Source organism: Erinaceus europaeus, chromosome 15, assembly GCF_950295315.1.
Source record: "Erinaceus europaeus chromosome 15, mEriEur2.1, whole genome shotgun sequence".
Lineage (NCBI taxonomy): Eukaryota > Metazoa > Chordata > Mammalia > Eulipotyphla > Erinaceidae > Erinaceus > Erinaceus europaeus.
The window spans coordinates 18,035,421-18,049,070 of record NC_080176.1 but is presented as its reverse complement, the minus strand read 5'-3'; the positions used below and the strand labels follow the sequence as shown (position 1 = coordinate 18,049,070).

Sequence of the window (13,650 nt, the reverse complement as noted above, 5' to 3'; positions counted from 1 at the left end):
AAGGTGCATAGGGACCCTGGGCTGGGGCCCAGGCAGGCAGACTGAAGGGAGGCTGCAGAGGTCCCAGGTGTGAGGGTTTGAGCTGTGGTGGCATGAGGCTGGGCGGGAGGTGAGTGTAAACATCGTCCAGTTGCCTCCTTCCTGAGGGAGCAGTCTGCTGAAGCTGAAGCAAGCCACTGGTCAGCATGTTTGAATTGATGGGAAGAGGTCTGCAGAAAGATTGCAGACGACTAAGTCTCAAAGCTGGAAGAGAATTTCGTCCCCACCCCCTCAGGAATTCCTGTGAAACCTTTCAGCTCTGTCTTCGATGCTGAGGGGAGGGTAAAACAGACCTAGGAACGTGCTGCACTACACCAATCCACTGCTGCTGGAGAATCCACTGCTCCTGGAGGCCACTTTTTTCCCTTTTGTTGCCCTTGTTCATCGTTATTGCTATTGTTGCCAACAATGACATTAGGACAGAGAAATGGAGAGAGGAAGGGGAAAGATAGACACCTACAGACCTTCACTGCTTGTGAAACGACCCTCCTGCAGGTGGGGAGCCAGGGGCTCATGAGCAGTCATTATTAAAGTCTTTAAAAATCTCAGCATGGTGGTCTGGGAGGTGGCACAGTGGATAAAGTGCTTGACTCTCAAGCATGAGGTCCTAGGTTCAATCCCCGGGCGCACATGTACCAGGGTGATGCCTGGTTCTTTCTCTCCTGTCTTTCTCGTGAATAAATAAAATATTAAAAAAAAAAAAATCTCAGCATGAATCTTGGTAAATACCGAAAATAAAATCTCTAGTCTATAGCTTCGGTCTTGTGCTGGGTACTGGTGATACAACAATTACCACTTAAAAAAGAGATTGTTGTGGTCCAGGAGGTGGCATGGTGGATAAGGCATTGGACTCTCAAGCATGAGGTCCTAAGTTCAATCCCTGGCAGCACATGTACCAGAGTGATGTCTAGTTCTTTCTCTCGCTCCTATAATTTCTCATGAATCAATAAAATCTTTAAAAAAAAAATTGTTGACTATGGTCTGCAGTGAATAAAGCCTGAGGTCCTGAGTTCAGTCCATAGCAGCACATGTACTGATGGAATTTCTGGTTCTCTATCTTCATGAATAAATAAAATCTTACAAGAAAAAGAAAAAAAGCTCGTTACTGAGTACTTCATGTGCAGGGTGTTGGCCCCAGTATCAGCTGAGCAAAAAGCTGCATTTTTTTTTTAATTGTGGTGCAGGAGGTGGTGTAGTGGATAAATCACTGGATTCTCAACCATGAGGTCCCGAATTCAATCCCCAGCAGCACATATACCAGAATGACATCTGGTTCTTTCCTATGAATAAAATCTTTAAAAAAAATTATGTGAAAGATAAGAGAACCAGATGTCACTCTGGTACATGTGCTGTCAGGAACTGAACTCAGAATCTCATGCTTGAGAGTCTAGTGCTTTATTCACTGCACCATCTCCTGGACCATGAGCTGGATTTTCTTTAATAGACAAAGGGGTAGAGGAGAGATAAGGAGAAAATGTGAAACACAAGCCGCTCTGCTTCAATTTAAAGATTCCTCCTGCAGGTGGGAGCTTGAACCCGGGTCCTTGAGTTGTGCTCTCAGCTGGGTGTGCCACTGACTGGACTTTAAGTTTTTTATTGAGAGAGAACCAGACATCACTGGCACATGGACTGCTGAGGATTGAACTCGGGGCCCTCATGCCCAAGAGTCCAACACAAACTACTACCCCACACTGACTTTTTTCGTTTTTGTTACTAGACAGAGAGGCAGACACCTTAGCTCCACCACTTCGGAAGCTCTCCCCCTGCAGGTGGGATGGAGGGGCTTAAACCGAGTCCTTGCACACTACAGTGTGTGCTTAACTGGCCCCCACAGTGACTTTTCTCTTGCTGCCAGGCGTATCATTGGGGCTTGGTACCAGCACTATGAATCCATAGCTCCTGGCAGCCAGTTTTTCCTATTTGATAGGATAGAGAAATTGAGGGGGGAGGAGGTTGGCAGAGACACCAGATCTGCTTCACCTCTTGTGCAGGTGGAAAGTGGGTCTCAATTAGGTGCACCACTGCCCAACCCCCTCACGATGATTTTAAAAGTGCTTAATGCTTATGGTTCCAGGTTTAAGCCTTAGCACTGCTAGGGGGAAAGGTAACAAGAGCACTGCTCAGTTCTGGCTTAGGGTTATGGCAGGCTTATGGTCAGCCTGGGACCTTGGAGCCTCAGGAATGAAGGTATTTTTGCATAAGCATTGTGCTATCAGGCATTATGTTGACTTTTAAGTCCAGGGTAGCATAAGGCCCAAGAATCATTTGGATTGGTCCTGCAAATGCAACTGAATTTTTTTTTTTTTTTTTTTTTTTTTTGCCTCCAGTTATCGCTGGGGCTCAGTGCCTGCACTATGAATCCACTGCTCCTGGAGGCCATTTTTTCCCCCTTTTGTTGTCCTTGTCGTTACCTATGTTGTTGTCATAATCACTGTCATTGCTGTTGTCACTGGATAAGACAGAAATGGAGAGAGGAGGGGCAGACAGAGAGGGGGACAGACCTGCTTCACCGCCTGTGAAGCGACCCCCCCATGCAGATGGGGAGCCAGGGGCTCAAACAGGGATCCTTATACAGGTTCTTGTGCTTTGTACCATATACACTTCTTCTTCTAGTGTTTGCCCTTCTTCCGTAGCCAGTCAACAGCATCAGGTTGAGCCTGATGTAAAGTTTCGAGACCTCCTTTGAATCTGGAGAGGTGGCAGTCGTTGACTATGTGGGTCATAGTCTGTCTGGAGCCGCAGGGGCAGTTCGGGTCGTCTCTGGCTCCCCAGCGATGGAACATAGCGGCGCACCGGCCATGGCCTGTTCGATAGCGATGAAGGAGGGCCCAATCACAACGTGCTAGGTCAAAGCCGGGCTGACGCTTGCAGGGGTCTGTGATGAGGTGTTTGTTCTTTACCTCAGCTGACTGCCAACTCTGTTTCCAAGAGTCTGGAACAGAGAAGTTCAGTGTAGGCGTAGGGGACCAGATTGGGTGACGAGACGTCAAGCGTTGGACAGGGTGGGCAAAGATATCCGCGTATGTTGGCAGGTCCGGTCGAGCGTAGACGTGGGAAATGAACTTAGATGATGCCGCATCCCGACAAATATCTGGCGGGGCGATGTTGCTAAGAACTGGGAGCCATGGAACCGGGGTGGAATGGATGGTTCCAGAAATGATCCTCACGGAGGAATATAATTTGGAATCGACCAAGTGGACATGGGGGCTACGGAACCATACTGGGGCACAGTATTCTGCAGTGGAATAGCATAATGCCAGAGATGATGATCGTAGTGTGGAAGCGCTCGCGCCCCATGAGGAGCTGGCCAGTCTTACAATGTTATTCCTCGCGCCCACCTTTGCTGCAGTTTTTATGAGATGACAGAGTGCGATCGAGAGTAATGCCAAGATAGACTGGCTGGGCTTCATGCCGGATTCTCGTATCGTCAAACTGCACATTAAGCTCACGCGAGGCCGAGGCATGGTGTAGATGGAAAACAGATGATACTGTTTTTGCAGTGCTAGGGATTAGTCACCATTTTTTACAGTAATCAGATATCAGAGACATGTCTTTCGTGAGTGTTTCCTTGAGGATGTCGAACTTGGATGCCTGAGTTGCACAGCAGATGTCATCGGCGTAGATGAACTTCCTTGAAGAGGTTTCTGGGAGGTCATTGATGTAAATATTAAATAGCGTAGGAGCCAGAACAGAGCCCTGGGGGAGGCCACTTGAGACAAGTCTCCATCTGCTAGACTTGTCACCCAGATGCACCCGGAATCTTCTGTTTTGGAGAAGAAACGATATAGTGTTGGCCACCCGTGGAGGCAGGCATCTTGAGATCTTGACTAGGAGACCACGGTGCCAGACCGTGTCATAGGCTGCTGTGAGATCAACAAAGACAGCACCCGTCTTTAAATTCCTCTTGAATCCATTTTCAATATAAGTTGAGAGGGCCAGGGCTTGTTCGCAGGTAGATCTTCCTGGGCGGAAACCAGCTTGGGCGGGTGATAGGAATTTCTCTGTAAGAGGAGAAATACGTGACAGAAGCAGCCTCTCAAGGAGTTTGTAACACACGGAGAGGAGAGAAATTGGTCTATAGCTGGCGGCCAGTGTTGGGTCTTTCTTTGGTTTCAAAACCGCTATTATCTTCGCACGACGCCAAACTTTGGGCATAGACTCAGATTCCAAGATGTGGGACAGGAATGAAGCAAGCCACTTCTTTGCCGCAGCGCCCAGGTTAAGAATGAGTTCTGGGGTGATGTTATCATAGCCAGCAGCTGTTCCCGGTTTAACCCTCTTCAAAGCGTCTTCCAGTTCAGACAGTGTAACGGGAGAGAGTTTTGGAGATGGACAAGATAACCGCAAGTGGGAATGACCACTCATGGGAAATTCCTCTTTTCCATATGCACTTAACCCCTGTGCTACCACTGCCCCCCCCCACCCTTTTTTTTAACTAGAGCTGTGCTCAGCTTGGATTTATGAAGGTGCTAGGGATTGAATCTGGGACCTTGGAGCCTCAGGCATGAGTCTGTTTGCATAACTATGCTAGCTTCCCTGTCCTTCACAAATTTTTGACAGGATGTAAGTTGAGAGGGGAGGGGAGATGGGGAGAAAGAGACACCTGTAGACCTGCTTCACTGCTGATGTTCCCTGCAGGTAGGAAGTGAGGGCGTCCACCCAGGTCTTTGTACACTGTAATATATGCACCCTACTAGGTGTGCCACCACCTGGACCCCCAAAACTGTTGCCCTAGTTTTATTGTTGTAGTTATTATTGTTATTGATGTTGTTGTTGGATAGGACAGAGAGAAATGGAGAGAGGAGGGGAAGACAGACACCTACAGACCTGCTTCACTGCTTGTGAAGCGACTCCTCTGCAGGGGGGGGAGCCAGAGGCTCGAACCAGGATCCTTATGCTGGTCCTTGTACTTTGTGCCACCTGCATTTAACCTGCTGCACTACTACTGTCCGACTCCTGTTTTTTTTGTTTTTGTTTTTTTTACATTTATTTTTACTAGAGCACTGCTGAGCTCTGGTTTATGGTGGTTTGGGGGATTGATCCTGAGACTTTTGGAGCCTCAGGCATGAGTCTCTTCTAACCATTATGCCTTCTACCCCTGCCCCAGGTATCTCTTCTCTTCCTATCAAACTAAAACAGGTGAGCTCAGTTCACATGAGCTTAAGTCCAGGGCATCCCCCCATGCTCCAACTTACAGAGGACACAGGACACAGGCTAGGTGCCTATTCACAGAACAGTTTATTACACCGCCTCCCCTGGCAAGGCACACAGCCCCTCGCACCAGGGCAGGTCTACCCGTCTAGCTGTGCTCTCCCAGTTGCAGCAAGTGCCCTGGGAAGGGGACACCAGAAGCAGGACGACACTGACCAGCTCGAATACAGGGCAGCCAGAGCAGGTTCCAGACTCAACCCCACTTGATGTTTTTGTCCTCCTCAGTCAGGGACACTGTGCCTGTGACGAGGCCGGTGCCGATAGTTCGGTTGCCATCCCGCAAGGTGAAGCGCTGGCCTTTCTCTAAGATCATCGGCTGCCGCAAGACTAAGGTGAGTTTCACATCCTCCCCGGGCATGGCGAGTTCCTGGGAGAGAGCAGAGCCGTGGGGATCATGTGCTCTCTTCAGTAACCGGTTGGGTTGCTGAAAACAGCCAGTGACTACCTCTTTCTGGGAGCAGCCCTTCCCCTGCTACCCAAGGTAGAAAAGGCCTAGTGGGGCGGGGGAGGTGGTATCATGGTTCTGCCAAAAGGCGAGTCTGATAAGCCAGGCCTCACCAGCGCTCTGGCTAAAATGGACCCAAACTAGCGAACAATGTTCTTTATCTTTTCGTTCTTGTGTCTGGGGCTTCACTGTTCGCCAAAGACAACCTTTTTAGGTAGACAGGCAGTGAAAGGCCTGGATGCTTCCCTAAGGCCATACCAGCCTACAAGAACCTGGGTCATGAGTATGACAAAGCAGGCACGGCATCCAACTTATTCTAATTGTTGGGGAAACATATTTAGGAAGTTTTGGGGTTATGGAGGCTTTAGATGCAGAACTTTAAAAAAATTTTTTAACTTTGTTATTGGATATAGACAGAGAAATTGAGAGAGAAGGGGGAGATAGAGAGGAAGAGACAGAGATACCTACAGACCTGCTTCACCACCTGTGAAGCAACTCCCCTGCAGGTGGGGAGCTGGGGGCTTGAACCCGGATCCTGACCAGTCCTTGTGCTTTGCGCCATGTGCGCTTAACCCCCTGTGCTACCGCTCGACTCCCATAGATGCAGAACTTCTCTAAGTTCTTATAAAACAGGAGAATCCCCCCCACACACCTGCAGGGGTATCGCTTCACAAGCGGTGAAGCAGGTCTGCAGGTGTCTATCTTTCTCCCCCTCTCTGTCTTCCCCCTCCCCTCTCCATTTCTCTCAGTCCTATCCAACAACGATGACAACAATAATAACTACAACAATAAAACATCAAGGGCAACAAAAGGGAATAAATAAAAATAAATACAAAAATATTTTAAAAAAAAACAACAAAAAACAGGAGAATCCCCACAAGGACCCAGGTTCAAACCCCTGGCTCCCAGCCCCCACCTGCAGGGGGAAAGTCTCAAAAGCAGTGAAGAAGCAGTGCTGCAGGTATCTCCTCTACCTCCCTAAAAAAACAAAAATTTAGAGCAAGTGCAATCCTTTTCTGGCAAACCCTTCTGTTGGTTAAATATTGGTATAACTCATTTTTTTTAAAGAATATTTTCTTTATTCCCTTTTGTTGCCCTTGTTGTTTTATTGTTGCAGTTATTATTGTTGTCGTCATTGGATAGGACAGAGAAATGGAGAGAGGTGGGGAAGACAGAGGGGGGGAGAGAAAGATAGACACCTGCAGACCTGCTTGTGAAGTGACTCCCCTGCAGGTGGGGAGCCGGGGGCTCAAACCAGGATCCTTACACCCGTCCTTTGTGTTTGCACCACCTGTGCGTAACTGCTGCACTACCTCCTGACTCCCATATCCACATTTCTAACCTGTTTCAGCCTAGAGAATAATGGAAATGGATTTGTTCTCCTAACTTCAGGCCATTGTGTCTACTAGTCTCCTTTGAATCTAAGCTTTCTTCACCCAAGAAAAAAGAAATCGACATCTCTCAATGAGCATAAGGCCCCAAGTTTAATCCCTAGGCATTACACTTAATAGAGTGACTCTTTGGTTCTCTCTTACTAATCTTAAAACAAGGAATTATTTATGAATGAAAAAGATAAAGAGAGCCAGGCTGCCATGAATACAACTCAGGACCTCATGCTTGAGAGTCCAGTGCTTTATCTGCTGTGTTATCGCCAAGACCACTTTTTAAATTTAAAAAAAAAAAATTTTTTTTTAATCTTTACTTTTTGGATAGATAGCCAGAAATTGAGAGGCTGGAGGAGATAGGGAGACAGAGACACCTGCAGCCCTGCTTCACCAGTTGTGAAGCTTTCCCCCTGCAGGTGGGGACCAGGGACTTGAACCTGGGTCCTTGTGCACTGTAACAAGTGCGCTCAACCAGGTGCGCCACCACCCAGCCCCCACTTTTTAAATTTTATTTGTTTTTATTTTACCACAGTACTGCTCAGTTCTGGCTTATGTTATCTCCCCCATACCATTTTTTAAAGATTATCTTTATTGGACAGCCAGAAATTGAGAGGGGAGGGGGGAGATAAGAGACAGAGAGACACCTGAAGCACTGCTTCACCACTTGCAAAGCTTTGCCCCTGCAGGTAGGGGACAGGGGCTTGAACTCAGGTCCTTGCGCATTATAACGTGAGCTCAACTAGGTGCACCACTACCCCCCCCATTTTTAATAAGGTCTCAGGTGGAGAGATAGCATAATGGTTATGCAAAGAGACTGCCAAGTTCAATCTTCCCATCAGAAGTCAGAGCTGAGCAGTGTTCTGGTTACAAAAAAAAAGTCCATGTCCTTGGAACTATGACAGGAAGAGTGATCTCATGTCATACACACCCTCCCACGCCCCCTTACCTTCCTTTTTTTTTGCCTTCAGGGTTATTGCTGGGGCTCAGTAACTGCACTACCCCTGGAGGCTATTTTATTTTTTTCACTTTTGTTACCCTTGTTGTTTATAGTTGTTATTTTTTAAAGATTATTTTAATGTTTATTCATTTATTCCCTTTCATTGCCCTTGTTGTTTTATTGTTGTAGTTATTGATGTTATTGCTGTTGTACAATACAGAGAAATTGAGAGAGGAGGGGAAGACAGAGATGGGGGAAAGAAAGATAGACACCTGCAGACCTGCTTCACCACTTATGAAGTGACTCCCCTGCAGGTGGGGAGCTGGGGGCACAAACTGGGATCCTTATGCTGGTCCTTACGCTTTGCACCATGTGTGCTTAACCCGCCCCACTACCGCCGCACTACCGCCCAACTCCCAGTTGTTGTTATTCTTATTGTTGTCACTGCTGTCATTGTTAGATAGGACAGAGAGAAAAGGAGAGAGGAGGGGAGGCCAGGGAGAGAGAAAGACAGACACCTGCAGACCTGCTTCACCGCTTGTGAAGTGACTTCCCTGCAGGTGGGGGCCAGGGCTCAAACCTGGCTGGTCCTTGCACTTTGTGTCATGTGCACTTAACCTGATGTGCTACCACCCGGCCCCTCCCCCTTACCTTTCCTGGAGGTAAAGTGACACGGCAAGCCATGTCCCAAGTCAGGGAGAACATGATAGGAATGAAGTTGGATACAACTGGCTTGTGTCGGCCACCCTCCTTCTTGCTGAGGAGGTAAACCTGGAGAGTGAGCAGAGGGAGGAGCTGGGCTTGGCTTCTGTGCCAGGGACAGGAGCAGCAGCACCCAGCCTTGTCACCACCCCTGGAGCTCACCTGTGCCTCGACCTTCTGATGGGGCTGGATGGAGCCTGGCTTGACCATGACCACACCCCGCCTCAAGTCCTCGCGCTTCAAGCCTCGAACCAAGGCTCCGAGGTTATCCCCTGCTTCTGCCCTGTCCAGGCTTTTGTGAAACATCTCAATGCCTAGGGTGGGAGTGGGGAAAGCAAGAGGCAGAAGGAAGCCACAGGGCAGTGCCTACAAGGCCCGAGGTCATCCTGGAGGCGGCCTCTGTGCCCCAAGCCTGCTTTGCCATACCTGTCACCACACTGCGGAAGTTCTTGCTATGTCCTAGGAACTCACACTCGTCTCCCTTCTTCAAAGTGCCTCGCTCCAATGTCCCTGTCACTACCGTGCCCCGTCCTGGAGGAAACAGGAAGGGACGTCACGGGATATGGAGAAGCCCTTGCCAGAGGGAGTCTGCATGGGCAGGGCCCTCACCAGGGATAGAGTAAATCGACTCCACAGGCAGCAAGAATGGCTTCTCCAGGTCTCGAGTGGGCACCGGAATGTAAGTGTCCACAGCATCCAGCAGTTTCTGCACGGACTTCAAGCCCAGCTCCGGGTCACGTTGCTGCAGGGAGAGGTAATGGGGCCCTGGAACTCCCAGCATTCTCAGCCACCAAGAGCCACAACCCAGACTCAGAGCAGAGCTCTGGCTGGCCACACAGCCTTGGCCTGGTGCCTGCATTCACCTCCAAGGCACAGAGGGCAGAGCCTACGATGACCGGGGCTTCATCCCCTTTGTAGCCGAACTCAGTTAGCAGCTCCCGGACCTCTAGCTCGACAAGTTCCACCATCTCGGCATCTTGGACAGCATCGGCCTTGTTCACGTACACAACAATGTGCTCTACTCCAATCTGGAAGGAGAAAAGTGACAGAGATGGCGCTGTCTTCCGGAAAGATATGGAGAGAACCAGAGCATCACTCTGGAGCATGTGATGTCAAGGGACCAGCCTCAGGCCTTCTTTTTTTCCCTGGGCGTGAAATCTGATATGCAGGTGGATCCAAGTTATTGTCTGAGGAGATGATGTCATGGCTGGGAAAAGGACCAGAAAGCTAGATCAGGGAAGAGAGAGTAGCTCCCTAATATGGGAAAGGGGTATAAATATTGCTGATTGTAAACCCCATCCATTTGATGTGACCTGGGCAGACTCAGGCCTTCTACCTTGAGTCCAACACCTAATCTGCCCTGCTGCCCCCTGGCGCACAGAGATGGCGTCTCCTGCTGCCCGCCGCCCCCCGGGGCTGTGAGTACTGTACCTGCTTGGCCAGCAGTAAATGCTCTCTTGTCTGGGGCATGGGGCCGTCATTGGCTGCCACCACCAGGATGCAACCGTCTAGGGGGGAGGTGCCTGTGATCATATTCTGGGGTGGGCGGGAGGAGAGGAGAAAACATTACTCAGCCCAGTTCAGGAACCTTCTCCCCTCTCCAGCCACCGGCCAACCATCACGACGAGGACCCAGTCCTCCGCCACCTGCTCCCAGACACCTGAGTGTCTTTCCCCTCGAACCCACGAGCTCCTCTCACCTTGATGTAGTCGGCGTGGCCGGGGCAGTCGGTGTGCGCGTAGTGGCGGGCGGCCGTGCTGTACTCCACGTGGGCCGCGTTGATGGTGATGCCGCGGGCGCGCTCCTCCGGGGCATTGTCGATCTCCTCGTACTTCTTGAACTTGGCCCCGCCACCCTCGGCGAGAACTAAGGGCGGGCAGGGAAGCCGAGTGAGTCCCGGGTGGGCTCCCAGGCAGAGGCGGCGCGCGCGCCACGCCCCCGAGCCCCTCCCACCCAAACAAGTGACAAGCCCGCGAGGTCCCCCGGAGGGAGTCCCTCTAGCAGGACGAGCAGCAGCGGCCCCGGATCCCGCCCGGCGACGCCCCCGGGGCAGAGCTCCAGCTTGCGGGGCGCATCCCACGGCCTGCGGGTGCGGGTGCGGGTGCGGGGGGAGAGCGGCTTTCCGCCCCGGAGAGTCTGTCCGACCCCGGCGCCCTCTCCGCGGGCCTCACCCGCCCCAGCCCCGGCTAACTTTTCGTGATGGCCGCGGTCAGTGTGGTCTTGCCGTGGTCCACATGGCCGATGGTCCCCACGTTGATGTGGGGCTTGTCGCGCACATAGGTCTTCTTGGCCTCCACGGCCAGGCCGCGGCACAGAGCGGACAGAGCCGGCGCCTTCCGCGGCCGCAACAGACCCTGCAGCAGCGGGGTCGGGCCGCTGCCGAGACCTGCCGGGGCAGACAGACGCTCGCGGTCAGACCGCGGGACGGGTCCCGGCCGCCCCCGACGACCCCCACGTGTCCCCGGACCCACTTCGCCCTCCCCGCCCCCCTCACCGCCGAAGAGGGGCGTCGCGCGCAGCAGAGTGCTGACCGCCATTGTGGCCGGACCCGCTCCCGGAGCACCGGCGCACACGCGAGTAAAACGAAAGGGCACTTGCGCCTAGAGGCCACTTCCGGCGGAAGCGATGGTCGGGAGGACAAACGTAGGCGCCTCTAGCCCCCAGTTTCTATGGCCTTCTCCGCCCACTTCCGGGAGCAACGAGGAAGACGCTGGGAAGCTGCGCGTCCGAGGTGGTTGGGGGGTGCGGGCAGACCCGGCTGAGACATCCCATAATGCCGCGGCGCCGCAAAGGCTCATGGTAGTGTAGTTCTCCGGGCGGGACTTAGAAAGATGGTCGTCGTGATTTAGAGGAGCTGGGTGGGGGGGACTACTCGGCCGCGTCTTCGCGCAGAGCCCGGTGGAGTCAGACCCAGCGCACGGATCTGGCGAGAGATCTGGCGGCCCTCGTGCTGCAGCTGGAGATGGTGACGACGCCACTGAGAGCCTTCCTGGGATGGGGCGCCTGCGGGACCCTTCTCTCTGCGGCCCCCTTGTTTTCACATGTGGGAGGTGGGTGGTAGCATCTGCTTCCCGGGAAGGAGGCCGGGGTGGGGGGTCCTTGACCCGCAGGCAGGTAGCCGCCCTTCCAGCCCTGTACTGCCCCTCTCGCAGGACCCGAGCCCCCAGGACCACGCCAGGCTCTGCGCCCGCCCCGCACCTCCACCCTACCCCAAGGCCACTGGTTTTTCCCTCTCCCTCTCTCCCTATCTCTCCCTCTCTCTCTCTCTCTCTCTCTCTCTCTCTCCTCCCATCTTTATTTATTATCTGAATAGAGATAGCCAGAAATCGAGAGGGAAGGGGATGATAGGAAGAGTGACAGACAGACACCTGCAGCACTGCTTCACCACTCACAAAGCTTTCCCCCTGCAGCTGGGCACCGGGGGCTGCAACCCGGGTCCTTGTACATTGTAACATGTGCGCTCAACCAGGTGCATCGCCACCCAGCCCCTACTGGTTATCCTGAAGGTGGCCACTTCTCTCTAGCTTCACGGATGACAGCATGATTCAAGCTAGGAACATTTCTCGTTTTGGTTACCTCATCACTTCTGTTCTTTTTCTTTCTTTTTATTTTATTTATTTATTTATTCCCTTTTGTTGCCCTTGTTGTTTTATTGTTGTAGTTATTGTTGTTGTTGGATAGGACAGAGAAATGGAGAGAGGAGGGGAAGACAGAGAGGGGGAGAGAAAGGTAGACACCTGCAGACCTGCTTCACTGCCTGTGAAGCGACTCCCCTGCAGGTGGGGAGCCGGGGTTCGAACCGGGATCCTTATGCCGGTCCTTGTGCTTTGCGCCACGTGCACTTAACCCGCTGAGCTACCGCCTGACTCCCTTGATTTTTTTTTTTTTTTCTTAAATAGGACAGAGAAATTGAGAGGGAAGGGAAGATAAAAGTGGGAGAGAAAAATAAGACACCTATAGCCTTGCTTCACTGCTTGTGAAGAGACCTCCCTGCATATGGAAACTGGGGGCTCAAACTGGGATCCTTGCTCCGTCTTTGTGTTTCGTATTATGTGGCTTAACCCAATGTGCCACCACCCACCCCGACCCCGACACCTCCAAAGTTCCTGTAGTTCTAACATTTCAAAGGGTAGGATCTGATATAATTGCAACCAATTTGTAATCTGCTTTTGGTCAGAGGCAGAAGTTAAGAGGGAAGTGGGAGAGAGAGAGAGAGAGAGAAACCTGTCATCAATACTTCATCACTCCTGAAACTTTCCCCCTGCAAGTGGGGATTGGAAGCTTGAACCCAAGTCCTTGTGCACAGTAATGTGTGCTCAATCAGGTGCACCACCACCCAGCCCCTGACCAATTTGTTTTTGTACCAGAGCACACTCAGCTCTGGTGCTGGGAATTGAACCTGGGATCTCAGAACCTCGGCTATGAAAGTCATTTGCAAGGAGTCATTTGCAAGGTGGTAGCTCAGCAGGTTAAGTGCACGTGGCACAAAGCGCAAGGACCGGCATAAGGATCCCGGTTCAAGCCCCCAGCTCCCCACCTGCAGGGGAGTCGCTTCACAGGCGGTGAAGCAGGTCTGCAGGTGTCTATCTTTCTCTCCCCCCTCTGTCTTCCCTCCTCTCTTCATTTCTCTCTGTCCTAACAACGATGACATCAGTAACAACAACAATAATAACTACAGCAACAATAAAAAGAACAACAGGGGCAACAAAAGAGAAAATAAATTAAAAAAAAAAAAAAGAAAGTTGTTTGCAGAACTATTGTGCTGGGTGACCAGCAGTAGCTGATTGAGGGATAGTATCCAGAGCTTTGTCCTCAGTGCCCCCAACACTTATTAGAAATTGAACCACTGCCTAAAAAAGAGAAAGAGAGAAAAAAAGAAATTGAGGGGCCAACAAAGGCAACAAAAGGAAATAAATTAATAAATATTAAAA

At 51.3% G+C, this 13,650-nt stretch overlaps 1 protein-coding gene across 1 annotated transcript; it reads right to left on the bottom strand.

Annotated features, from left to right (window-relative positions):
* Nucleotides 1-5,258: 5,258 nt before the first annotated feature.
* Nucleotides 5,259-11,362, bottom strand: TUFM (Tu translation elongation factor, mitochondrial). Its single transcript, XM_007534634.3, has 10 exons — nucleotides 11,214-11,362; nucleotides 10,911-11,105; nucleotides 10,419-10,585; nucleotides 10,151-10,255; nucleotides 9,583-9,747; nucleotides 9,329-9,461; nucleotides 9,146-9,250; nucleotides 8,882-9,033; nucleotides 8,669-8,788; nucleotides 5,259-5,617 (listed from the first exon to the last, which is right to left on the bottom strand). The coding sequence occupies exons 1-10, from the start codon at nucleotides 11,254-11,256 to the stop codon at nucleotides 5,444-5,446; spliced, it is 1,359 nt and encodes a 452-aa protein (XP_007534696.1). The 5' UTR covers nucleotides 11,257-11,362; the 3' UTR covers nucleotides 5,259-5,443.
* Between the last annotated feature and the right edge of the window lie 2,288 nt (nucleotides 11,363-13,650).

Bases quoted from the DNA above. Each gene is read 5' to 3' on its own strand.
- TUFM (XM_007534634.3), bottom strand. From the start codon at position 11,256: ATGGCGGTCAGCACTCTGCTGCGCGCGACGCCCCTCTTCGGCG. The intron at 9,748-10,150 runs GTACAGTACTCA...TTCTCCTTCCAG, and splicing joins ATTTACTGCTGGCCAAGCAG to ATTGGAGTAGAGCACATTGT. The intron at 9,251-9,328 runs GTGAGGGCCCTG...TGTTTCCTCCAG, and splicing joins GTCGATTTACTCTATCCCTG to GACGGGGCACGGTAGTGACA.